The sequence below is a fragment of the Medicago truncatula genome, chromosome 3, assembly GCF_003473485.1.
Source record: "Medicago truncatula cultivar Jemalong A17 chromosome 3, MtrunA17r5.0-ANR, whole genome shotgun sequence".
Lineage (NCBI taxonomy): Eukaryota > Viridiplantae > Streptophyta > Magnoliopsida > Fabales > Fabaceae > Medicago > Medicago truncatula.
In genome coordinates, this window is record NC_053044.1 from 35,121,613 (window position 1) to 35,148,379 (window position 26,767).

At 32.5% G+C, this 26,767-nt stretch overlaps 5 protein-coding genes and 2 non-coding genes across 7 annotated transcripts; 4 read left to right on the top strand and 3 right to left on the bottom strand.

The window, feature by feature from the left end:
- The first annotated feature begins 2,047 nt into the window (after nt 1-2,047).
- LOC11419032 (protein EARLY FLOWERING 4) lies at nt 2,048-2,810 on the top strand. The gene has a single exon (XM_003600841.4). It carries the CDS (start codon nt 2,162-2,164, stop codon nt 2,552-2,554), a length of 393 nt encoding a protein of 130 aa, XP_003600889.2. The 5' UTR covers nt 2,048-2,161; the 3' UTR covers nt 2,555-2,810.
- Nucleotides 2,811-3,413: 603 nt separating this feature from the next.
- On the bottom strand, nt 3,414-7,012 carry LOC11411266 (peptidyl-prolyl cis-trans isomerase CYP19-4). Its single transcript, XM_003600842.4, has 7 exons — nt 6,665-7,012; nt 6,477-6,555; nt 4,777-4,824; nt 4,647-4,670; nt 4,365-4,547; nt 4,169-4,244; nt 3,414-3,877 (listed from the first exon to the last, which is right to left on the bottom strand). Exons 1-7 carry the CDS (start codon nt 6,815-6,817, stop codon nt 3,739-3,741), a joined length of 702 nt encoding a protein of 233 aa, XP_003600890.1. The 5' UTR covers nt 6,818-7,012; the 3' UTR covers nt 3,414-3,738.
- A 1,502-nt stretch (nt 7,013-8,514) lies between these two features.
- On the top strand, nt 8,515-9,560 carry LOC112420212 (uncharacterized). The gene is made up of 2 exons (XM_024778934.1): nt 8,515-8,903; nt 9,014-9,560. Exons 1-2 carry the CDS (start codon nt 8,515-8,517, stop codon nt 9,558-9,560), a joined length of 936 nt encoding a protein of 311 aa, XP_024634702.1.
- A 1,676-nt stretch (nt 9,561-11,236) lies between these two features.
- LOC112420213 (protein FAR-RED IMPAIRED RESPONSE 1-like) lies at nt 11,237-13,263 on the top strand. The gene is made up of 3 exons (XM_039832063.1): nt 11,237-11,482; nt 11,687-13,165; nt 13,231-13,263. Exons 1-3 carry the CDS (start codon nt 11,237-11,239, stop codon nt 13,261-13,263), a joined length of 1,758 nt encoding a protein of 585 aa, XP_039687997.1.
- A 1,460-nt stretch (nt 13,264-14,723) lies between these two features.
- On the bottom strand, nt 14,724-14,809 carry LOC112420606 (small nucleolar RNA SNORD24). The gene has a single exon (XR_003010779.1). It is a non-coding gene; the product is annotated as a small nucleolar RNA SNORD24 (small nucleolar RNA).
- An 81-nt stretch (nt 14,810-14,890) lies between these two features.
- Nucleotides 14,891-14,970, bottom strand: LOC112420539 (small nucleolar RNA R12). The gene has a single exon (XR_003010719.1). It is a non-coding gene; the product is annotated as a small nucleolar RNA R12 (small nucleolar RNA).
- Nucleotides 14,971-20,115: 5,145 nt separating this feature from the next.
- On the top strand, nt 20,116-26,506 carry LOC11406677 (phosphoinositide phospholipase C 6). Its single transcript, XM_003600846.4, has 9 exons — nt 20,116-20,685; nt 23,734-23,933; nt 24,031-24,166; nt 24,465-24,701; nt 24,782-25,002; nt 25,094-25,211; nt 25,582-25,734; nt 25,815-25,901; nt 25,978-26,506. Exons 1-9 carry the CDS (start codon nt 20,362-20,364, stop codon nt 26,281-26,283), a joined length of 1,782 nt encoding a protein of 593 aa, XP_003600894.1. The 5' UTR covers nt 20,116-20,361; the 3' UTR covers nt 26,284-26,506.
- The last annotated feature ends 261 nt before the right edge of the window (nt 26,507-26,767 follow it).

Below are 26,767 nucleotides of genomic sequence, written 5' to 3' on the forward strand. Positions count from 1 at the left end.
AGGAACTAAAAGTGATGATTAAAAATATTATAGGGACTAAAAGACAAAGGAAAGTTTTAGCGGGATTAAAATGAAAATTTGATATAATCATAAGGACCAAAAACATATTTAATCATATATATATATATATATATATATATATATATATATATATATATATATATGTATGTATAATTTTTTTTGGTAAAGCTTGTAATTTGTTTGACCTATAATTTTTTTTACAAACACGCTACATAAAATTCAGGGATTAATTTTTATGCATCGATAATTTACACATACATTCAATCAAATCATGACCAATAAATATTTTTTGAGGTATCTGATCAAAAAAGGTGGTATCATAAAATGATTTGATTGAGTGCGTATAGAAAAACTTTATGCCATCAGGATATACAAATGAATCTTTTTGTTATAACACTTTTGACAAGATAAACAATATTCATTTATTCAAACTGATAATGTAGATCATACAATACAAATTCGTTAAATACAATAAGGATAAATTTGTGAACAAACTCAACACCATTATGTTAATAGCATAAGACGACATGATACATTAGCCTACAAATATGACTATATTCAAGTATTTGAAATACTCATGTTTCTGGATCTACAACGTTGACGACACAAAAACCATTGATTGGATCTGCATGGGTCGAAACGAATTTGACAATCTTCACCGACCAAAAAAAGACAAGAAAGTTAAACAAAGTCGTACAAAGACGACGATCAAAACACAACACAATGTCGCGCTAAGAAGATGAAATCACAAAAGAAAAAACTAAATAAATGTTAAAATCACTTATTTAATAAAAAGGAAGAAGAAAAATGATTAAGAGAAGTGATTTGGGTTTAAAATTTGTTCGTAAACTATCTCTCATCCCTCTTTAGAAGATGAAGGAGAAGAAACTAGAATTTTAAGCAACTGTTAACATTGATAAAAAGATCAATTTTTTACAATATGATACTCTTTTTGTTAAATAAAACTCTTTGATCTTTGCATATAATAATTTTTTTTAGAGGTGTTATTTAAAGAATCATTTGTGTGACAACTTATTAAACAACCATAAACTTCTAAAAAAAAGTAAGTATTAATATGAAAACTAAAACAATAAAGAGAAAAAATTAAAACATAATTTGGTTATGGGTGAATTTTAAGGTGAGTGTTCAATTAAGTTCCTCACCAGTGGATCATGAACAAAATACCATTGAATTTAATTAATGATTTAAATTTGTTGAACCATCACCCTAAAATCTACCGGTGAGGGACTTGGTTGAACCATCATCCTAGAATCAACCTTGAATATGAAAGTAAAATTTATCATAAACATTGTTATAAAATGATGTATCATTTCTCTAATTTTTATTTATCTCAAAGTGGATTCAAAATGAATGAGAAACAGCTAATATCTTGGTAAAGCTGAGTTGCGACTTATCTTACGTCACGGGATGCTTTGAGATATTTTCGTATAGTATAAGAATCCACGAAGGCAATAATACGGGCTCTTTTTGTCCTCGTGGCATTGCACTTTTCACTTTTAGCATCTAAACCCCCTTAGATATTTTCTGCTCAATTGTCTATATTACCCCCACCTTCTCTACATTATTTTCTTTTCCATACCAAAAGGATATCAATTATCCTTCACACAAAATCTATAAAAAACAAATAAAAATAAAAATAAATCATACTTTAATGCTATTCTTTTTTAATAAATAAAACATTTTCTTTAAATTGGATACCTTGCTAACAATAACTATTGTCTCAAGTTAATAGTAGGTTTATGGAATAAAAAAAAATTTCAAAAAATTTAACCTTAAATGTCTTATTCACGGTGTATTCACAGTATCTACCTAACAATTTTAATATTTTTATAAATTAAATTAAAAAATTTACATCCGATCTCCTCTGTTCTATTCTTTTTTATTTTGTTGGTCAAGCTCATCCATTTTATTCTATGGTATAAAGAATTTATAGCAAAAATATCTTATAAAAATTCGATTATCATCGTAAAATGATTTCTATAAATAGCCCCATCTAGACACATCTTAAAACACACAACAACAAAAAAAAAAAAAAAATCAATGTCAGAACCAAACAACAAGACATGATTTATTTTTGTTGACTATAACAAAACTTGTTTTTCCTTTTCTTGTTCTTCATATGTCCACACTTTATTCACCTTCCTCTGCCATGGAAGACACCAATCACCGTTCCAAGAAGAATCAACGCCGCCGTCGTCCCTCCGCCACACCAACAAACAACGACTACTCCGACGTGGAGGATGCTGAAGACGGAGATCCCGAAGCATGGCAGACCCTTAACAAGAGTTTTAGGCAGGTTCAGTCGGTGCTTGACAGGAACAGAGCAATAATTCAGCAGGTGAATGAGAATCAACAATCTAGAATGCCTGATAACATGGTGAAGAACGTGGGTTTGATTCAAGAGCTTAATGGGAATATTTCAAAGGTTGCTTCTCTTTATTCTGATCTCAATTCTGATTTTACTAATATTTGTCACCAGCAACAACGTTCTTCTCATAACCGTGGCAAATGAAGAAAAAAACAGTGTTGTTGTTGTGTTGAAGTTGAACAATTGTTGTGATGGTAGTTTTGAGGTTTGTTTTGTCATCATTCTGTCATAATAAGGACGATGAAGATGAAACATTGTATCGTCTCTCTTGAACTTCTACTTCTAAGTAACAGTGTCTAAGGTGTTTTTCTTTTTAGTATTGATGGTCTCTTGTGTTGTGTCCTTGTAATTCTTGTTGTTATTGGTGTACTTGAGAATCAATAAAATTAATATTTGGAAATGCTTTTGTGAACTTTGTGCTATTATGATTGCAGAAATTTTAACAATCTTGTTGAGTTGTGAAACGGTTTCCCTGCTGCAGCAGTTGTTGTCACAGACGCCGTTTGATTGATTTCAACCAATAACAAAGATCGTTTAAAACTAGTTTTGTTATTATGTAATTTGAATCGATCAATCTCAAATGAATGGTTTGAGATTGTTTACTACATGTAAATGTGTGCTTTTCTTGCAGCGGGGAATGTCGGTCTGTTACATACCTGTTTTTTGAGACATGTTAGGACTTATGAGTGACTTAGCTAGCAATCGAGTGCAAGGTCACTTACAAAAAACTATTTAACTAAACGTTTCTGAAAAGTTAAATTGATTTTTTTAAGTTCATAAGGACTTGATTGCATAACCATAAAATTTTAGAAACTATTCTACTTCTAATCTGGTCTAAAAGGTGCATAATGCAACACTCTGCAATGCAATATCATATTGTGCACAATCTGGATAATTATGGTCACTTGTTTTTTCACGTGACAGAGAGAAAGAGAATAACCTTTACTACAGTATGCTCTATTTGTACCTGGAGGATTCAAAATGATTAACAGAGGACATGATATGATGCACTTGAATACTATATTCTGGTAACCATTATGAAAGATAAAAAAAAAATAGTCTTCAAATTCAGAGGATAGCATTGTTCACTCTGATTTCTATTGTTAATGATTACAATCTCAAGCAATCCCTCCCCCTTTAGCAAGACCAATTTAGAAAAGAAAAACAATAAATAAAATACAGCTTTAAATTACACGAACACGAGCTTGTAATCCGCAAATTTTGTTCATTTGCTTAATGGTAAAGTATACACAAGGAATTTGTGAATCATAGACTACTGACTACTTACCATAGTAGAATCAGTCTCAACTTATATTAAACCATATATATCATGAAGTTAATTCCCCACTGTCTAATATGACAACCGTACGTTTGGGAGAGCCACTTTCACTTCCTTCTGCTTCAATCTTGTGCAAAACATCCATACCAGAAAGTACCTTGCCGAATACAACATGGCGTCCATCCAGCCTTCCAGGAAACATATGGATGCATGTAAGGTTGTGAGATTAAAGAAAGGCATTGCCGATAAATGATTAAAAATTGAGAACTCGAGATTTTCTTTGGTTAAAAAATGTGTATGTTAATGAAGTATACGTAAAGTTCAGCCTTCACTCATCTGCATTTAAGGTTAAGTTCATTGTTTATAATACTTGAGAGGAAAATGAACCTTTCCAACTATGATTCACCATGTCTGGAATATATCTCAAGTAAACATCTGATCTGTATACAAAACAAGCAGCACAAGTAAATAATAGTTACCAGCTAGTTTTTACTGTTGTTATGAAAAACTGTGAGCCATTGGTATCTTGCCCAGAATTTGCCATTGATAAGTATCCTGGCAATCATTCAAAGGTGAAAGGATGAAAAATGTAAACATACAATACAAACATTATCTTGTTTATGGATGGATACACATGCATGGAATGATATCAGGGACAATAGCACATAATCTCACCTGGACCAGTATGCTTCAGCTTGAAGTTTTCATCGGCAAACTTATCACCATAGATTGATTCTCCACCTCTTCCATCACCACTGGTGAAATCACCACCCTGAACCATGAAGCTTGGTATTATCCTATGGAATGCGCTCCCTTTATAATGAAGAGGATTCCCACTTTTTCCTACCCCTTTCTCTCCTGAAATGTGATTCTGTTCAATTTGTAGTATGTACAACCTAGAAATTTCAAGATTGATCCTAAATTATAGCTGGTTGCTCCAATTCAAAGCAAAGCTACCTGTACAAAGCGCACGGAAGTTTTCTGCACAAAAGGGTTGTTAAGATTAGTAACCAAACTTTCTCATGAAACCAAAACGTGTATAAATAAATATTTTTACTATATATTCATATACTATAGCATGGCATACCTGCAGTTTTCGGTACTGTGGTCCCAAAAAGGCCCATGACTATGCGACCTGGAGCAAGAAGCATCATTTTTTAGTGTTTTGAGTAGCCAGTATCGGAATCATAATACAATGGCATCATAATGTAATGAAATTATATGCACTATTTTCTCAACTTGCTATGAAGTATGAAGAAAGAATGTAGTGGAAATCATGTGACTATGTGAGAGATGCAGCCAAGCTGGCAGGCAAATTTCTCTTTAAAAGGTCATTTTAGTGCCTACACAACCCTAAAAATATTATTTCTACATAACAATTGAGGGTCTGTTTGGGAGGGGATTTATAAGGGTATTGGAGGGCTAGGTCCATATTTTAATATACATTTGAGATTTTTTTTTTTTTTTGAAAGAATAAAATGATATATGATCATATAACAATTCAATCACACCTCATTCATTTTATAAATGTTTTATAGCTTTTTAACAACGGAAAAGAAAAACAAATCCTCCCCTCCAAAATCTCCCTCCCAGACACAAGGGTTTGTTTTGGAGAATCTTTTAGAAAGGAAATGATTATTATAGATCGGTCTATTGTTGGGAGTATTTTATAACAAAATAATGAGTTTGAGGTTCTCCTTTCCCCCCACCCACATTCAAATGGTAGTCTATCATCGATTCTTTCCCTCCCCCTATTGCAAAACAAAGTTTAAAAGAAACATATTAAGATCATGTGCCAGTGCTAGATAAATCATTCTCCAGGGAGATGGCAGCTTGGCTTGACTTAGTGTATGTTCGGATTTGATGGGCGATCACCCATTATCGCTTTGTGATGCATGTGTGCCATGATTTTGTTGGAATTTCAAAGTGTAGCTTTTGCCCTACTGTGATTCTGTCAAAACCATTGTGATTTTGCACTACAATTTGGCCAAAAAGGAATGCAAGGTACACTCTTTTGTCAAATCCACCGCTAATCCAAACATACACTTATGTCGTAAAGGTTTACATTGGTCATTGGAATGCTTTGAAATAGGCACTACTTTAGGAATCTATTTACTACTTCCTACAATCTAGGTTGAAAAATGCTATATTATACACAAATGTCAAAAAAGCACTTACTCAGTCTCAAAATGACACAAATCCATTTGCCACATTTTCAAACCCATTTCAGATTTAAATAACCCTTATTTCCCTTCTATCCAAACTCAAAGTGTAGTTTTTGCGCTACCCTGGTTTTGCACCATGATTTTGCCAAATTCATCAATAATCCAAACATACACCAAGGTTGTAAAAGTTTGCATTAGTCATTAGACTGCTTCAAAATAGGCACCATGCAGGAATATATATATTATCTATATCCCATGATGAAGGTTGGAAAATGCTATCTATTGTTAATACACAAATTGCAAAAAGCACTCACTGAGTCTTAAAATGACACAAATCCCATTGCCATCATGTTCAATTCCATTTCAGAATAACCCTTCTATCAATCTTCATACACTCAAAGAACAAGGATTGCATCATTCCCAAAGGAGTACCTCATGGAACAAATAAACTTCTAAAATCAGTGTGTATGACACCGATGCATCAAGCTAATGCATCTAAAATCCCTTCTTTACACCTTAATTTGAAATCACATTCCAAATCACCATCCAAAAACTAATTCCCAAAACCCAACATAATCAAATCAAAACTTTGTTATAAGAAATGAAAGGAAAAGTGTAATACCCACTGATTTTCCATCAATCTCTACATCAAAATACACCTTGTTGGTCACACCCTCCAAATCATCTTCCAAAAGGGTATCCTTAAAAACATAGAAAAAAGTGGAAAAAACAGAACTTTGTTAAATAATATCTATCAATGATGATTTAGGAAGAAAACCCAGAAATGAATGAATCAATCAATCAACTTACTGAGTGATGATGGTTTTGAATTTTGTCATGAGAAGAAGCTTGATGGGTTCCGTTTTCAACCAATTTGAGCTGAAAGAAAGCAATGGTTGCACAGAGGAAGAAAATCCAAATGAGAGTCGCTAAAATCAGTGTTCCACTTGTTCTGAAAGCCATTTTCTTCTTTGCGATGTTGCAAAAAATCAAAGAACACACTCAACAGTTGTTAAACATGTTCTTCATATGTGTTTTGTTTTAGATCGGATTAATAATTAACTTTGATTGGTCGGTTGGAGGAACAAAAGACACAATTTAGGTTCTTTTTTCGTCACATCGCCAAAAATGAAACCTTTACCTAACAAATATTGAAACTAGACTTCTTCAAATAAAAAATAAATGAAACCTATACTTATTTAACGATAATTGTATTTATAAAAAAAGTTAACAAAAATTTGCTTAATGAGAATAAAAGAGTAACCAAATTTTTGTTAATTTTTTTTAACTATAACCTAACACCTCCTTTAAACAGCACAAAAAACTCTAGTCTAACGAAAAATCCCTTTTTAGTCAATAAACCTAGAAAAATAATTGAAATTCAATTATTATAGAGCTTGTAAAGAAAATTTAATGAATTAATACAAAAGTCCATTTTTCTTAGAAATTGGAGGGTTAACGAAAAAAAATCTCACTTAAAAAAAAATGTTTTGTATAGATGAATTAAAATCTAATATAGTGTTAGATAAAATTGATTAGGTTATCCATCATTTATATTCACTAACAAGTCAACTCAAAAGTGTTTATATAACTACTAACTGAACTCGTTATTGCGCCAACATTTGTAATTTATGAATGGTTCGAGGCGGCTCTGCATGACGACACTATAACTCATGCTCATCAATTTTGTGGCCTTGGAGGACTTTCCAAAAACTCTAGGTGTGCGTTTACAACTATTTGGACTTCTGTACTTTTTGTTATTTGGAAAGATCGCAACAGAAGGATTTTCCACAACAAGTCTGATCATCTTGAGACTCTTGCTGAAAAGATTAAACTTCAAACGTATTGGTGGTTGAAATCGTACTACATTTTGTTTAATTTTGATTACTCTGTTTGGAGGCATAATCCTCTTTGTTGTCTTAAAACGATTGTGTTGTTGCTAGTTTTTGCCTTTTTGGCTCTTTGCGGTTGAACTTTTTGTAACTGTTACTTTGCAGCTACCTTAAGCACTCCTTGTGCTTGCTTTAGGAGTAGTATGTTGCTTTAATATAATTTTTCTTAGTTTCTTCAAAGAAAACAATCAAAAGAAAAATCATGTTTATCTATTTCAATGACACCAACAATAACATAGCAATATAAATTTTTATCTTTTCTTAACAAACACACATTATTAAAAGAAAATTTGTTTAAAAATATAATTGTAATAATGAAAAAGTCATCTCAAAATCTCTATTCCCTTTATATATCACCGGTGTTTAAAAAGAGACTACATGCTCAATTTCATGTTTTTTTATTGTGCTAATTCATGTAAATTATTAACAATTTTTTTAATGAAATTTTGCTTTTGATAAAAGTTATATGTATGAATTTTTGTGATTTTCAAATGGGTTAATAGGCCTTTACTGAATTATTAACAGTTTTTTTTAATGAATTTTTGCTTTTTGTTATAGGTCACTTTTGGTTTTTCCCCTGTAAAATTTTTTTGTCAGATTTCACCGTTGTAATTTTTTTTTGTTTTAGAATACCCCTAGGCATGTTGTTAATATTTTTCAAAAGGTGACATAACTATGGTGAACCATATTTAAAATATTTAACAAATTGAAAAATTTGTCATGAAGAAATATTTAACTATGGTGACATAACTATGGTGAACCATAACTATGGTGAACCATATTCATGTTGCATACAGGAATATTGTTAATAATGATATTGTCATGCTGCAACATAGAGTACCTGGGCATTGGAATTCTATTTGGAATCTTAAACTCCCACCAAAGGTTAAGAACTTCATATGGCGGGTTTGTAGAAATTGTCTTCCAACTCGGATGCGTCTCATTACAAAAGGGGTGAACTGTCCTACCTCCTGTGCTATCTGCGATATTTGCGATGAAGATGCTAAACATCTGTTCTTCGAGTGCTGCAAGAGTGTTGTGTGCTGGCAACAGGTTGGTCTTTGGCATACAATCCAACAGGTACGGTTACCCACATCTTCCTGCGCTGACATGATTTTTACTTTGCTCAAGCATCTTGATATTCCCCAACAACAGTTGTTCGCGGTTATTCTCTGGAGTCTATGGAAACATAGAAATAACAAAGTTTGGAATAACGTCACGGAACGGCTCGACAAATAGGTGAACGCGCCGAGAATTTTTTGAGCAGTTGGAAGAATGCTCAAGACGTGAGGAATCGGAACACCAACAGAAACACACATGGTGTGATTGACACTTGGGAAAAACCGAGTCCAGGGAGGTTCAAGTGTAATGTTGACGCATCCTTTTCCACTACCCTCAACAAAGTTGGATTTGGAGCTTGTATTCGTGATGCCGAAGGAAATTTTGTGATAGCAAGAACTGCTTGGACTACCCCTCTACTTGATGTCGATATGGGGGAGGCTATGGGTCTTTTAGCTGCATTGAAGTGGGTAAAAGAGTTAAACATGGTGCATATGGACTTCGAAACAGACTCAAAAGTTGTGGCTGATAGCATATATGGCAAGGAGGGTGTCTCTGATTTCATGGCAATAATCAATGATTGTAGACACTTGTTGAGTACCGATTTAGTGAACTCTGATGTGAAGTTCATTAGGAGACAAGTCAATGGTGTTGCTCATAGTTTAGCTAAGGAAGCACTACACCACGCTAGTCTCCACATTCATCTTAACATTCCACATTGTATTTCTTCTTTGATCAATAATGAAAAGCTATAAGCTTCTTTCCGTCAAAAAAAAAAAAAAATTGAAAAATTTCCACCTTTTAAATATTTCCAGAATACCCCTAGGCATGCTGTTAATACTTTTCAAATTATGTTTATATTTTTCAATTACTTCAACAATATTGCAAATTATAACATAAATTTCTAATTTTCTAATTTCCCCTAAAAAATGTGATTCTAATTTTATTTTAGTGTAAAATTCTTATCTTTTTCAAAGACACCAATATGGGTATAATTGAAATAACGTAAAAGTCAATCTAAATTCCTCTGTTATCTTTTTATAGTATAGACCATTCAGATAGAACTTGAGATATAGAGTGAGAGGCCAATTCACTCCAAACCTATTTATAGGCTTAATACATCGTTTGGTCCCTTAACTTAATTCTTTTTTTCAAAATGGTCCCCTCACTAAAAAAAACGTCTCAAATTGGTTCCTTATGTCTTCTTATGTTACCTCTTTTGATCCTCTCCGCTAGTTTTTAACATCAAATATATCTAAGGTGAACCATATTTAAAGGTGGTCTACCATACGCCTTACTAAATTTTTTAATTTTACTTTGATTTTTTCTTTAAAAGAAGACAGTTGAATCATGTAGGACCTATTGTGTGAACCACTAACACCTAATAAAATCCATTCATCTTCTTCTTCCTCCTCATCTCTTTATGATCTTCAACAACAATAACTTCATCAATAAAATCCTGAAAATCCCAAAAAATAAACCACGCAACCATCATTGTCTTCTTCATCTATCATCATCAACACCCTTCTTCCTAAATATTATTCTTCATCTTCATATCACTTTTCATTATCTTTATATCACTTTACATTAATCACATACAAGCAATCCAATGGTTAAAAGCATATCAAAAAAATTATATCTTAAGAAACTAACGGAAAGAACCAAAATAGATAACAGAAAAAGACATAAGGATCAATTTGAGACGTTCTTTAATCAGGAGACTAAAATGAGAATAGAAAACTAACCAAATGATGTAATAAGCCCTTATTTATACTCCATATATTTATTGTTTCTCTCATTCTCTATCCCCCACTTCGCATCCATCGAAACCCTAACCGAGACAAACCTGGGATGGGATTTGCTTTTGTAGCAAAATCCCCAAGTTTCACACTGTTATATAAAACTACGTCGTTTTAACTTTTTAAAATAATCTTTTTAAAAAAAGTATTATAAAGTGACTCCAGCTGAGCCAACATGTTGTCTTCTAGTACAGAACAGAGGAAATGCATATTGGGGGTGAAATTTTGGCGCCAATGGGTGCATAGACACACAAGAAAAATTGCTCGATTCCATTCTCAAATCGGTACCTCTTTCCTTTATTCTCTTCACTTTCTATCCTCTTTGCCATTGTTTTGTTGTAATTTCTTGTATTATTTACTTTTATGAAATTTGTACAAAAACCCTTAAAAACCTTTTTTTTTTGACAAATAAACCATTTTTCTTTGTTAAGTTGTTTGTGCTTTAAGAAATTAATATTGATATTCCATTTTGTGTAAATGATTGAGAGTTCTTTTTTTTTCTTAACAGAATGATTGAGAGTTCTTATTTAACATGTATATAGCATCTTTCATGGCATATTTGTTATTTGTAGCTTTGATATGTTTGTAACTTTGATTTACGTTTATATTGTACCTGGTAGATTTGGAAAACAATGGCACTTAATGCGAAACCGAGTGTTGGTTTGGAGTTTGATAGCGTAGATACGACTTGGCAATTTTGGGTTGAATATGGTAAGAAATGTGGTTTGGGAGTTAGAAATGATTACTTGAACAAACGAAAGGTAGATGGCTTGATTACATCCGGCATATTTGTTTGTTCCAAGGAGGGCAGTAGGTTGAAAGACAAAAGATCCTCTTTGGTTAAAAAGCCTAGGGCTGATACAAGATCAAGGTGTCCAGTAAGAATTTCATTCAGTCTAAGAGATGGGAAGTATGTAATACAAGAGTTTGAGGAAACCCACAACCATCTTTTACAACACACAGAAACAACACGCATGCTAGCATCATATCGTAAAATATCAGAAGTTCAAGCCTATGAGATCGAAATGGCAGAGGACTCTGGACTAATGCAAAAGTCTTCATTTTAACTTATGAGCACACAGGCAGGAGGTAGAGCTAATCTCGGATTTACACGATTGGATGTCAAAAACAATCTTAAAGCAAGAAGACAACGTAGCATGGTGTATGGAAAAGTTGGTAGTCTTATGCAGTATTTTCAACACCAGATGTTGGACAATCCATCATTTTACCACGCATATCAAATGGATTGTGATGAACAAATCACAAACATATTTTGGGCTGATGCAAGAATGATATTGGATTATGGATATTTCGGTGATGTAGTTTCTTTGGATACAACATATTGCACCAACCGTGCTAATCGACCACTTGCATTATTTTCAGGCTTTAACCATTATAGAGGCACAATCCTTTTTGGGGCTGCACTACTATATGATGAAACCGCTGACTCATTCAAATGGTTATTTGAAACATTTCTTGAAGCGCATGGAAATAAAAAGCCTCAAACCTTGTTCACTGACCAAGCCCAAGCAATGGCTAAAGCACTAGGTGAGGTGATACCAGAGACTCGACATGGGTTATGTACATGGCATTTGATGCAAAATGGGATCAAACACCTAGGTAGCTTGATGAAAGGGGGAAGTGATTTCCTAACTGACTTTAAGAAGTGCATGTATGAATACGATTCAGAGGTGAAGTTTGAAGCAGCTTGGAGCAAGTTGGTTGCAAAATTTGATCTATTTGGTAACAATTGGGTGAAATCAATGTGTGGTATCAAGCAAAAATGGGCATCATGTCACATGAACAAAGTTATCACTCTTGGAATGCGAAGCACTCAACTTAGTGAGAGTTTAAATTCCAGTTTTAAGGCTTGTATGAGCCCTGGTATCAGTGTCATTCAATTCTTCCAACACTTTGAGAAAGTTGTTGAGGAGAAACGATACAACGAGTTAGTATGTGAGTATGAGTCTCGACATAAACTACCAAGGATGAGATATCAACATTCACCAATTCTAATGCAACTCGCACAAGTGTACACACATAAAATCTTTGATACGTTCAATGATGAGTTTTCCTTATTCTTAGCTGCTAGCAAAAAAACAGAGAATCTGTCTCAACTTCCATTTGAATATGTTATCACCATGTTTAAAGTGGAAGGAGAGTGGACAGTACTATTTGATCCAATAACTTTCTCTATATCATGTACTTGTAAAAAATTTGAGACTTTTGGCATACTCTGTTGTCATGCATTAAAAGTCATTGAGGCAAATGATGTTAAACTGATCCCCAATCAATACATCTTAAAAAGATGGACAAGAGATGCTCGTGATGGTGTTATTTTTGATATTAGAGGAAATGAGGTTGTTGATGATCCTAAACTGTTTAGAACACATCGATATAAGAGATTATGCGCCACTATAATTAGATTGGCAGCCGACGTGTCAACATCTGAATATCTACATAAGCTTGTAGAAAAGGGTTTGTATGACTTGTGTAAGCTGGTGATGGAGGCTCGATTACGAGAAATAGAGAATGCCAATGATGAAGGTGATGTCCCAACAGTAACAAAAGAATATGAGACACAAGCAAAGGGGTTTAAGATTAAGCCTGGATTACAAAATCGTAGACGCCTAAAGAGTTGTGTCGAGCTTATATCTAAGAAAAAAAAGCAAAGCAACAACTGTAAAACCTACACCACCTCAAAGATCAAAGGTGTAGATCCTAATCAATCGCATCTACTTAAACTTTTGCTTACTTCAATTTCATTAACTAGGAGTTAATTTTTCATATTTTTTGAAGGATAAGGATTCTCTAAGTCAAATGGAATCTGGGACATCAACTTTAGCACAATCAGCATGTGAGCTTTCTCAGACAAGTGAGGACAACTTTAGTTTCACTAGATTATTAATGGTGAGATATTTGTGTCTCTTTATTGTAGTTTCACTACCTTAATTTCTTTATTGCAGTTTGTATTCACAATGTATCTTTTACTTGAATAATGTAGGAGCCACTTAATGATGGATGAAAATATTCAACATTGCAGACCTTCCAAGCATAAATGCCTTTTTTTTAGTTGTTTGAAAAATTGGAAGATGTATCTATTTTGAAATTTCTTTTGCAATTCAGTGTTCACACTGATTTACTTCTGTTAAATTAGTTGTTATTTTGTGTAGCTATCATGTAATTATAAGAAGTTGTAATGAATGAAAAAAACTGAGTGTTCATTGAACTAGCTGGTGTAGCAAAATGCAGATATACCTATCATGTTATTTGAAGAATTGAAAGATGTAGTATTTTGCAACTCAATGATCATTTTGATTTAATATTTAGTTAGTTGTTATTTTGTGAAGGCTATTATGTAATTAGATGCAGCTGTAATCCCATCCCGACAAACCTTGCTTTCTCTCTTTTTTCAACGTGATAAAAACAGAACTTCTCATTTGCGGTTGCATTTTTAAGCTTTCATACTGCTATGGTCTAATTGTGGATAAATGTGTCCTTGATGCCTTGATGGTTAGGTTAGATGTAATTTGTTAGTTAATACAACTTAAATAATACAAAGAAAAAGTAATGATATTGTGATTTGTGATGGTAATTGAGATTTGTTTTGCCATCACTCTGTCTCAATAAGGACTACTTCTAATTAACATATAAGTCTCTTTTTATTGATGGTCTTGTGTTGTACGAATAAGTTTTCCTTATTCTATAAGAAGACAAATGCATATATGGTAACATTCATAACTTCCCTTTTCATGTCAAGGACCTCTTGAACAGACAACTAAATCTTAGTGGCAAATGTGCATTAAGGTATCAACGAACTCACAGAAAAACCACTTACTTGATTCTTCATCGGAAAGGTATTAAGGTATTTGAGATCACAATGTGCATATGAAAATAATAAGATGTTCCATACATGTACGTCGCCAAAACAAATTTTGAAGCCAGACATCAAATTTTATAAAAAACAATAAAAACGAGAAAAAAAATATTTCCTAAATAAATTCAGTCCCTAAGATGTTCATTACCTAAAGTTCCTGTAATCCTATAAAACATCACTTAAACAGAAAAACAAGATCACATGGCATAATAATTATAATATTATGCAATAAACAATGAAAGGGCCTCAGAGATCTTGGTGGATAATAAATCATCAAGTGGGTGTTTTTCCCATCAAGAGTAGCAAATATTTTACTGCATCATAGACCCAAAATTTACCAATAAACAATAACAAGTAAAAATTTACAATAAAAAGCATAAATAAAACGAAAACTAAAAATTAAATATGATGTTGTCAGAAGTAGCTGGTTGTAATCTCATCTATGAAAATATCAATGGGAATCCGATTGATTTGTTTCATCATTCAACATCACATAAATAAGTAAAACAGAGTATTTCAAAATTTGAAGTATATAGTGATGAAAGAATGAAAAACAAGTTGAAATAACAATAACAAAAATGAAGAATCAAAATTATTTGTAACATAAAATGAAAAGTTCTAAGCAGTAGAGAAAGAAAGAGAAGAATCGGCTGCTGGAAATATTTAGGGTTTGAGATTGCTGCAGAGCTTAGTGAAACAAATTTATAGGCATGGATTTGCTTAGTGGGCTTTACTTATTTTTGGGTAACGGGCTTAGTGAAACATAATTATACCCATTTTTTCTGATACATTTGCTTTTACCACCCTACTAACGTCTTACGCGCCTCCTAAAATTTTCAAAATACACTCAATCTGATTTTTATGCTAATTTCTTGTAAATATTTGTATCTATTCGTAGTGACTCATTGATAATGGATTAAAGAGATACTATTTCTCCAGGATGGCGGTCATTGTTGGACCAAAATGAGTAAACAAATTTATGGTGTGTTTTTACTCGATCATCTGGTGTTTTGTCTTTGTTTGTTGGTTTGATTGTGATTGTGATTGTGATTATGAATTCCCAACATAAGCTTAATATGAAATTGTTAAAACCTTGTTTATATTGTTTGGAAAATGCATATTATAATAGATGGGAAAAAAAACTCTAAAGACATTTTATATATCGGAACTCAAGTTCAAGTTTGCAATTTTGTATTTTTCTATGTTTAGTATGAGTTTCACGGCTTAGTTAACATCTAGCTCATATGTTTTCGATAAAATAATCTAAGCTTATATATTTTTTTTTAACAAATTAAAATGGATTAAATGCTCAAAAGCAAAATGATTCATCTCGCATAAGGTGTGTTAAAAGTGACAAATCACTCAATGTCAGTTACAAGTCACAAGCACCTAAAGAAGATGCCACCAACAACAAAAATAAAATTACATGACACACATACAAACGAGTGGGTGTCGCCACCAATCATGAAAACCAAACGTTATAGGAACAAAATTCGAAGAAAGCCATAAAAAAGAGTTCAACTTCACTTTTTCAACAATCCTCAAAGGATCAATAACCATGCTTTTGAAGATAAAAATGAGAAGACGCGGTAAACCTACCATGTGAATAAACTGAAAGTAGTGATCCGTTACCGAGCCTTGAAAAACACAAGGGATACGAATCCATATCATATTATATTATACTATGCCTAATAATATTTTTATTTTTTTTGAACAAGCCAAAATGAGATATATTAACAAAGAGTTTTGTTTCCTAGCACAAGGAGCGCCAAAGGAGACAAAACAAGGTTACAAAATAGTTCCAATCAAACCACAAAAGACATGAACGAAAAATACATCAGCTAATCCCTAAACAAACAAGGGGACGCTGCCACCACAAATGATAACCAAAAGGAAAACACACATTTTTTACTTTCAACCATTTGAGAGATGTAATCTTAACCTTCTCAAGAAGTTGCTATGTTGTTTTAGCTGTGTTGACAAACAGTCTTTTATTTCTTTCATTCCAAAGAACCCGAATACCACAAAGCCAAATCAAATGAAGAAAAGACCTTCTTGGAGCATAACCACCTGAAGAATAAACAAACTGATAATAATGGTCCAAAACTTGATGAGGATCCACAGAAAACACGCCAATCCAAGTTTTAATTTGTTGCCAGAGATCACCAAAAATAGGACGATACTCCCTTCGTCTCATACCAAAAACATTGAATCACATATTTGTTTGGTGATTTTTGTGTTGACGATACTCCCTCCATTTCATATTAAGTGAATCGTGTACTCATTTCAAACACATTAAAAAAAAGGCTAAAGTGCACTCCCTCCTTTCAAAAACTTACAATTTTGGCCCCCTAAGTGCAAAAACTACAATTTTAACCTCCTAAGATTTAGCCCATTTGCATCTTTGGTCCTTTTGACCAATTTTGACCGGTCAACGTCTATGTGTCATGTCACGTGTGTTATTATTTAATTAAAAAACTCATATAATCATTTTTTAAATTAAATAAATGAAAAATAAAATTAAAAAATAAATAAATGATTAAAAAAAATAAAAAATAAAACCCAAATATAAACAAAGTAAAGGAAATCAAGATGGAATGACATCTTTTTCCTTCCTTTCTCTAAACAATATGGAATTACATCTTCTTTCTTCCTTCCTCATCATCTAAACAATATGGAAATCTTAAGGGGGTGTATTGGATTAAGATTTTAAAAGACAATTTTAATAAAAAAAGTCTTTAAGATTTTAAAAGACTGTGTGAGATTGTATTGATTCTGTGAGATTTTAAAAGACTTTTTATGTAAAAGACTTTATACACTCAAGATTTTAAAGGATTTATCACACTGACTTTTAAAGATTTCAAAGGATTTTATGTGATTTTAAAATTTCAAAGGATTCAATGAATTTTAGGGAAAAAAGAACAAACTTACAAGCGTGAATGATAAAAATAATGAACAAATAAATTATAGCGTTTGAATAAAGAAAAATAAAATCAATAAAAAATTCTTTTACTATTGATTTTCAAATTTTAAGAATTTTATGGATTTTATAAGATTTTAAGGTTCTAAAAAACACTCTAACACATTATTCTCAATACACATTTTTTATTTGTTAAAAATGTTATTCCCACAAAATTCAATTGTACATATTTAAAATTATGCCAGCACTTACAAATCTTTCAAAAAAAAAAAATATTGTGTCAGCCATTACAAATCGGTCGAGTTACACGAGTTTACCGAGTGTTAACTCAGTCAAACTCTTTAAACCTTCCAATTTTACCAGAAACCGATTTTACCTCAGAGTTAACACGATTTTTGTACCTAAAAACGTAAGCTCGGTAATCTCGGAGAGTTAACACTCGATTTGCGAAACATTGATTACGACATACTCTCTATCATAATATTCTCAGTACAATTTTTTATTTTTTTTATGAGATAGAGAGAGGGAGAGGGGGGGGGGATGAGAGAGAGAGAGAGAGAGAGAGAGAGAGAGAGAGAGAGAGAATGGAGAGATAGAGAAACGAAGAGAGAAAGGAGGGAATAGGGAGCGGGAGGGAATAGGGAGCGGGAGGGATGAGAAGAAAGAGGTAGTAACTTTTAAAAGAATAACAATCTCAAGAAATCTCATTTTCATGAAAGACTTTTTCTTGTTAAAATTACACTACAAAATCCCACAAAATCCATCAAAATCCAATTCATTAAACAATCTTTCGAAATTTGAATGATTTTGAATACCACAAGATTTTTTTTAAATGATGAAAAGTCTTGATTGAATACGTCAAGACTTTTTTAAAATAACAAAGAGTCTTGATTGAATACCATAAGACTTTTTTTAAGTTGCAAAAAGTCTTGATTGAATACCACAAGACTTTTTCATAATTAAAAAGTCTTTTAAAATCCCATAGAATCCTAATTCAATACATCCCCCTTATTCTTTTAACAACATCATCGTCAACAACAATAACAACTTGAAACAAACACAATCTCTCTCACTACCTTCAACCATCACCGTATTTCTGTACCGCTGCCGCAAATCTGATTACGTCACCGTCGGTATTCGTGAAAGACTTGTAACCTGAATTCTAACTCCAGGTCGTTGAAGAAGCGTTTGAGCAAGTTTTGGAAATTCTCGAATTTGTATAGGACTAGATCGGAGAAATTGGAATTGTGAAATATTATTTTTTTGAATGGCTAAATATTATTAAGGCTCCCAACCTCATAAGAAGAGAGGAAGGGGCGAAAAGAACCAACTAAAAACAACAGGGCATCGCCACAACAGGAAATAAACTCCCTAACAGCAAGCAGCCAAAAAACAGCACCTGATACAGAAGCAACAACAACTACATACATAAAATAACACAAGGGAAAAAAAAACCAGCAACAAACTAAACCAACTGAAGGCTAAACCAATGATTGTTTCAATTTATGATGAATTTGTGCTCGTACCTTTCTTTGCATCACATGTTGTTAATTTTTTGGTTGGATTGGGATTGGAATTTGTGCTCCTACCCTTCTCTAAACAATTTTTTTACGAAGGACTCAGTTATATTAGGACGGAGCGAGTAATATTTTTATGGGTCTTGCTAACCATTGTCTCAGAGCAATGGTTAAGGAAGCCAAAAGTAGCATGTTTGCATTGATTTCAATAACATTTTGACTTTTAAAAAGTTAAATTTATCATTTTTCAATGCTATATTTATATTTTTATCCCCTTATTCAATGTCCGAAGGACAATGGTTAGCATTCTTCTATTTTGTTTGCTAATTTTTTTATTGAATTTGTTTGGTGAATTTAATCACGTAATTGTGACTTAGTAGCATTTGTTTGCCTAGATTTTACTACTAAATAACAACAAAATTTAAAGGAGGGTCATTAAAATGACAATTAACATACTGAAATTACGATTGCAATTCATTGAAATTCCTAGAGAAATGTTTCCAAAATCACTCATTCAGTCCAAATGTCCAGACATAAATTATAAGTAAATCTTTTACTGTATAAAACTATTTGTTTGGCAATGCTATTATTATACAAACTCAACAGTTTCCTCCTAAACCTTTGATGCTTTTTTTTTTGGTCAAAAACCTTTGATGCTTTAACTATTATTTTACAAACTCAACAGTTTCCTCCTAAACCTTTGATGCTTTACCACGACCAATGACTTGCTCCTTTCATTATTTATTTATTTATTTTCAAGATTCCATCCCAACATCATCACATGATACATTGTGAATGTGAAAACAATAAATCCACACTACCAGAAGTTACCTGGCACTATAGTACGTATATATTTTATCAATGAAAATGCTAATCGATGCTCTAAAACACTAGTTAAAAGATTAAATATGTAGCATTAGAAGTTGTGCAGCCAATTCTTTAAAAGTTTTAAAAATGTTTTTTCAACTTAAAATTCTTTTTTTAAGTCTCTTAATGAGTGTCTCGAAAACATTAGTTAAGATGATAGTATTTTTTAATTCATATTGTTATTCTCAAGAAATTTAGTGTACCTAACATTTTTTGTTTGGCCGGACATAAAATGCATGCAGCTTGTATTAAAATAATTTTTCTAATAATTGTCAACTGTACATTAGTAGTACATTTTATATTTAGGTCTTCATGACTACATTTTTTTCCAATCACCTAACCCCTAAAAAAGAAAAAAAAAACATTTGTTGTGTGAACTAAGATTACTTTGACCTCGATCTCATGCATAAATATGAGTCTTAAGTATTACTCAATCAAGATCTACCACATAGAACAACACTTTCATAGGTGTTAGCCATTGAAAATCAAAATCATTTTCTTACTCATTTCTTTTCAATTTTCTGTCTATTCAAAACAGAGGAAAACAGAGGATCTCTGTTCTAAGCAAAATTGAGAATGAAAAAAAAGTTCATCAAGTTGTTAAGTTTTTTGACCAACAAGGGTAAAGTGAATAAGGAAGAACCACCTTTAGATCTTAAGGAAGCTTTTTCCAAGTTTGCAAATGGTGAGAATCACATGTCAAAGGAACAACTACTTAGATTCATGGTGGAGTATCAAGGAGAACAAAATTGCACCTTATTGGATTTGGAGCCAATCATTGAAAAGGTTTTGAAAATGGAAAGTTCTAACACTGAAACTAGCAGTATTGCAGGACTCAATTTGGATGACTTCTTAGATTTTCTGCTTCTAGATGATTTCAATGGTCCTTTAAAAGATGAGGTATGCGCTTTCTAGTTAGTATATATTTTATGCTAATGTAGTTCTTGATGATTTTCTGTTTCTTGTGAATTTGAGGCAGAAAAGTTATGCTAATGTGTTATATTATTGTTGATTATAGCTTCTAATTTTGTTTTTATTGATAATTTTTTTAGTTTTTATGTTGAGTTTATTATTAAAAAACCATTTGAGCAAATGTGCCCTGCACTTTCTGGTTAGTATATATTTTTATTTGCCAAATCTGATTGTGTTACACTAGAAAGCAAGTTGAGAAACTCAACATTCATTGGTAGCCAAACATTTGATTACTTGGAACAATGATTAATTAAGTATACAGCACATCTTGCACTTTATTTCATTTTTTTTCTTTCTATAACAACTTCCATGTACCCCACCAAAGTGTGAGAATTGTGATTGGTCAATTGGTAGTTCATGAACCTATTTTCCAAACCATTTTCCATGTACCCCACCAATTTCCCAAATCAATTTGCATGTACCGCGCATGCCCCACGGTTTCTCTGACGTAAATTAGTCTTTAGTTAGTCGCGGGGAAACTTTTTACCAGTGTGACGGTAAGTCGGTAACCAAAAGAAAAATATACTCCCTCAGTTCATATATCTTAGTATCTTTTTGTTTAAAATTTTGTCTTTAAATATGAAATTCCGGAACACCAGCTTCGTAATGTTTTATACGATGTTTCAACATCAGACATAAACAAAATGTTGAGTAAGATGTTTCAACATCGAGCTAGCAGAAAACAAACAGATAAAAAAAGGACAGAAAAGTAAAAAGACACATGAGAATTGTTAATCCAGTTCGGTGACAAACACACCTACTCTGGGTCTACCAAGCCAGGAAGGAAATCCACTCGTGTAGTCCTTATTCTAGTTCTCAGCAAACTCCTCGTTTACAACTCTAGACCTAGGACCTACCCGTCTTGACTTCAACCTAGAAAATCCTATATCTGAGATCCCATCTCACTTCCCTCAATCAATCACAACCCCTGCGATTATCAGATTACAACTCAATATGGTGAAATTACCTTCAAAGACAAACTACCTCCGTGCTTCAAAGCTTAGGAGTAGCAACCGCTTACAACTCAATAAAACAGTCCTATGCTTGCATCAAGGTGATACAAGAAATGCTCACAATTAACAAACACTAAAACTCAGTCCTTATCATATATCAAAGCGATACAAGAAAATGCTCACAAATAATAAAGACTCAAAACCTTAAAAACTCTATTCTTGATATGACGGCTTGAATAATCAATTAAGTCTTGAATATATACTGAAGCAACACGGGCTAATAAGTCTTGTTGGACTTCAGAACAAAACAGATCCAAGCGGTGACCCGCTACAGAAGTTAGTAACAAATATAGCAACTTCTAAAAAGTAAGAACATCTTTAGGAACTACCAAAAACACATCAAGAAATCCTAAAATATTGTCTATACTTTAGGAACAAATCACCCAGCTGATTCTTGACAAAAACATGTTACTTGGTGAACAAGAAATTTGGCGTAGTTTCCTTAAAAAGATAAAACTCGCGAAAACCAAGCCACACAAACAGGGCACACTGAACGGTGCCAAGATGTTGGAACGTCGTATCCAACATCATACAAGAGTATTTGTTTTTGCAACAATGAAGCCAATACTCAAATACCCAACAAAATATAAACTTCTTTTCAAATTAATAGATACATTTATTTTTTTTTTCCTTAAATATAGCTCTAATTAATACTACTAACTTATCTTAAGATATGAAAAGTCAAATTTCATTTTTTTTGAGAGAAAAAAGTCAAAAATATACATACAAATAAATGACAATTTGGTAATATTACCACATAAAATAGACACATTAATTGCATTAACAATTTTTTTTAATAAATGTGAAAAATGCAAAGGGTGCTTACATATAAGGACGAAGAGAGTACTCCATCCGTCCTAAAATAACTTTACCATTTACAAAAAAAAATTGTCCTAAAATAATTTATCGATTTCACTTTTCAATGCAATATTAATGACTTTTTTCTAATTATAACTTTAATTAACTTTTATCACTTTCAATTTAATATATTCTAATTTGTATTTATGATAATGAAAAATGCACAAATACTTGACAAGACACTTAAAATCATTTTTCTCATTCTTAATAAATGTGAAATGAGAAAAAAACCTCGATCATTATGCGACGGAGGAAGGGAGTATTTTAACGTTTCCCTTTTGTAAAAGATAAATTTGATATCATGAAAGAGCCGAAATAATTCTTTTTCATAGCAAAAAACAAGAGTTTTATTGAAATAAAGTCTACTTTTCTTATTTTATATGTCTTATATATTTTACTGTTTCGTAATATTTTGTTTTGTCCTCTAATGAAAATTCTAAGGTTTTGTTTGGGAATTTGAAGGGGAGGAGGAGGGGAGGTTTTGGGGGTTGAAAATATAGGAAAAAATGATAAAACCTTTTAGATTTTTTGAAAGAGTAATTTTTTAGAGAATGTTAAATTAATGCTTATGATTAATATATTTTTAATTTTAAGAATATCATAGCTACATATATTAAATGTGAAGAATTCATTTTAACCCTTCAAAACCCCCTAAAATTCTCATCCAATACAATTTTTAAGTTTTCCAAAATGAGGAGGATTTTGTATTATGAAGAAAAGTAAACTCCAAAAAGCTTTCCATCTCAACGTCTTTTATTTCTTTCACTTACTCATTTTTTTTTTTTTTCCATACCTCTCCCCTCCCGTCCCCTTTGAACTCACAATCAAAGCCTACATGTGTGCATATGTTAAATCAGAGATTCTTCTTAATACAAAATGAGATAATTTTTATTCAGTAAGTTCTCAATGGAGGTTGAAACCTTTGATTAGATTAAATAATACATATTCTAATGAAACAACAAAAAAATTATTAAAACGATGAAGAGGAGAATGTAAAATTTTATTAAAAATTCTAAAACACATTTTTTTTCTTGACAAAAAATCTAACAGCTTAACTTTTAGTCCTAACTAATAATATGAAAAACAATTATGTATCTCATTGCAGGTACATCATGATATGAAAGCTCCTTTGTCACATTATTTCATGTATACAGGACACAATTCCTACCTTACTGGAAATCAATTTACCAGTGAGAGCAGTGATAAACCAATTATAGAGGCATTGAAACAAGGTGTACGAGTAATTGAACTTGATTTATGGCCATCTTCAACTAAAGATGGTGGCATTAAAGTAGTTCATGGAAAGTATGTACTATTAGACCGCTAGAAAAATATAATGCACCATAAAGTTGGATGATTGTTTTCTTGTATCTTATGGTCTTACTTCTTGAAATCAATGCAGGACTCTCACCACTCCAGTTGCACTAACCAAATGTTTGGAAGCCATAAAAGAATATGCTTTTGTCAAATCTGATTTTCCAGTGATTCTAACTTTAGAAGATCACCTAACACCAAAGCTTCAGGATAACTTTGCAAAAGTAAGCATTTTTTTTTGTCAACAATCACTCTCAACCTATAAGCATTGATACATGACACAGACACCTGACACAACACTGTCACATAGTCACCGATAATAATTTAAGAAAATAGAAGTGATTGAATGTAATATACTTTTCGTTGTCAGACACCATCACGTGTCGGACAATATGCATGTTTTCAATCTAAAGCGTCAGTTCTACAAAGCTTAACCATCTCCTATCTCGTTAGATAAGCATTGGTACACCGTATGACTATTTTTCTATTGCATATTCATCATGATTTTTTCTATTCATGCAGATGGCAAATCAAATATTTGGAGAAATGCTTTATTGTCCTACGACAGATTGTATAACAGAATTTCCCTCACCAGCATCACTAAAAAATATGGTACTTATATCAACTAAACCACCAAAGGAGTTTCCTCAAACTGATTGTGCTAACAATCATGTGTCAAACGGAAGTGAATCGTCTGAAGATGAAACATGGGGACAGGAACAACAAGATTCTATGGCTATACAGAAAAATGAGGACATGGTAAGGAATAGGAAATCATATATCCATCATTTCACTTTTCAGAAAAGAAAAAGAAATCTGAATCATCTGTTCTATGGCAGAAAGTAAATGGTGAAGAGATGGAAGATATTAGTACAAGTTATTACAAATCAAACCAGCAAGGTGCGCGCGAATACAGACATTTGATTACAATCCATGGTGGAAAATCAGAAGGTACTATGAAGGATAGACTAAAAGTTGATGGCGGTAAAGTTAAAAGGCTAAGTTTGAGTGAGAAGAAACTCAAATCTGCTTCTGAGTCTCATGGAGCCGAGCTAATTAGGTACCTATCAAACTTTCACGAACATTAGCATTTCTACAGATGCTGAATTAAACCTACCATATGGCTTGACATGGATTGTTATGTTTTTCAGGTTCACGCAAAAAAATATCCTTAGAATTTATCCTAAAGGAGAACGTGTTCAATCCACAAATTTTAGGCCACATTTAGGGTGGATGTATGGAGCTCAGATGGTTGCATTCAATATGCAGGTTAGAATTGTGTTTTTGGTATTTGAGAAATGATATTTTGACACATTTTGACAGCAAATTTCGACAACATAACACAATTCAAATACATGGTTAATTACGTTCATTAATTAGATGGTTAATAACATGAAATGGTGTTTCAACGTATTAACCATCCTCCAAACCTAATTAACCATGATTTTCAAGCATTGGCATATTGCATGGTCTCTTGTTTCAGCCTATTAGAGAACCTTTTAAAACAATTGTGATATTAAGCATCGTCATAATGCAGTTTCGAAGACATAAGAAACCATAATGTCGTAGCCATAGTGACCCTATACATTTTTTTAAACCTTGTTGTCATATTAGGAATTAAACACTTTTTGTTTGACAGGGGCATGGCAAATCACTCCGGTTGATGCAAGGGATGTTCAAAGCGAATGGAGGGTGTGGTTATGTGAAAAAACCTGAATTTCTAATTCAAGAAATTGTACATAATGAGGCTTTTGATCCTAAAAGAAGGTTGCCAGTGAAGCAGATATTAAAAGTGAGTGTACCTTTAATCACTTTACAAAAGGAAATAAGTTCTTTCATGACATCTCAATATTTTTACATGTTAAAAAACAGGTCAAAGTATACAAAGGAGTTGGCTGGAGGTCAGATTTCAGTCCAACGCACTTCGATCGATTCTCTCCACCAGATTTTTACACAAAGGTTAGTACTCAATTGTATAGTTCTTCTCCACACATTCTGTAAATTCATTTGGCTGATCAATTTGATTGTTTGACAGGTTTGTATTGCTGGAGTGGGAGCTGATAGTGTGAAGATGAAAACAAGTGTAAAGATGGACAATTGGTATCCTGTTTGGGACGAAGAGTTCGAATTCCAATTGACTGTTCCAGAGCTTGCATTGCTCCGGATCGAAGTGAAAGATAAAGATAAGGGATCAGACGATTTTGCTGGACAAACTTGTTTGCCTGTATCAGAGCTAAGACATGGATTTCGGTCTGTTGCTTTGTGTGACAGAAAGGGAAAGAAATATAACTCTGTCAAGCTTTTACTTGGATTCCACCTTGAAACTTTAAATATATTGTAGACGTCGTTCATCCAAATATGGGAATCGGATTCACGCATTAAATACGTGAGACATTCATTTATTTTGGTAGTCTTATGATAATTTGCTGAAGGTATAATGTTAGTCATCAAGGTCATTGTAATGATATTTATCTTTTGGGAAATTCTACGGTGAAGTCATTCAATTAACTTTTTCGGTGAAGTTATCCTACGATCCAATAATAATGTGCCAAGTATTTAAATGATGCCATATCATGTTGATGGTATACAATTTGTTCAATATGTTCCACCATAGACTAGCTTTATTAAAAAAAAAAAATTAACCATCAGATTAAGCACCTCACTAGTGTTATTATGTTGCCCTTCACATTATATTTATTTCTTTCTTCTCCTTTTTTAAACAACAAATTTATTCTAATTTATTTATTTGTTTATTGTTTTGCATGATAATTCTTGGGAAATTTTACCCTATACCCTTGCATCTACACCTTCCCCCTATATATTAC

Bases quoted from the DNA above. Each gene is read 5' to 3' on its own strand.
- LOC11419032 (XM_003600841.4), top strand. From the start codon at position 2,162: ATGTCCACACTTTATTCACCTTCCTCTGCCATGGAAGACACCAATCAC.
- LOC11411266 (XM_003600842.4), bottom strand. From the start codon at position 6,817: ATGGCTTTCAGAACAAGTGGAACACTGATTTTAGCGACTCTCATTTGG. The intron at 4,671-4,776 runs GTATGCCATGCT...CCTTTTGTGCAG, and splicing joins CACAGTACCGAAAACTGCAG to AAAACTTCCGTGCGCTTTGT. The intron at 3,878-4,168 runs GTAACTATTATT...GTTTCCTGGAAG, and splicing joins ACAACAGTAAAAACTAGCTG to GCTGGATGGACGCCATGTTG.
- LOC112420212 (XM_024778934.1), top strand. From the start codon at position 8,515: ATGGTGAACCATATTCATGTTGCATACAGGAATATTGTTAATAATGAT. The intron at 8,904-9,013 runs GTTCGCGGTTAT...TTTTTTGAGCAG, and splicing joins GATATTCCCCAACAACAGTT to TTGGAAGAATGCTCAAGACG.
- LOC112420213 (XM_039832063.1), top strand. From the start codon at position 11,237: ATGGCACTTAATGCGAAACCGAGTGTTGGTTTGGAGTTTGATAGCGTA. The intron at 11,483-11,686 runs GTAAGAATTTCA...ATGAGCACACAG, and splicing joins ATACAAGATCAAGGTGTCCA to GCAGGAGGTAGAGCTAATCT. The intron at 13,166-13,230 runs GTAACAAAAGAA...ACAAAATCGTAG, and splicing joins ATGAAGGTGATGTCCCAACA to ACGCCTAAAGAGTTGTGTCG.
- LOC11406677 (XM_003600846.4), top strand. From the start codon at position 20,362: ATGAAAAAAAAGTTCATCAAGTTGTTAAGTTTTTTGACCAACAAGGGT. The intron at 25,212-25,581 runs GTTAGAATTGTG...TTTGTTTGACAG, and splicing joins TGGTTGCATTCAATATGCAG to GGGCATGGCAAATCACTCCG. The intron at 25,735-25,814 runs GTGAGTGTACCT...GTTAAAAAACAG, and splicing joins CAGTGAAGCAGATATTAAAA to GTCAAAGTATACAAAGGAGT.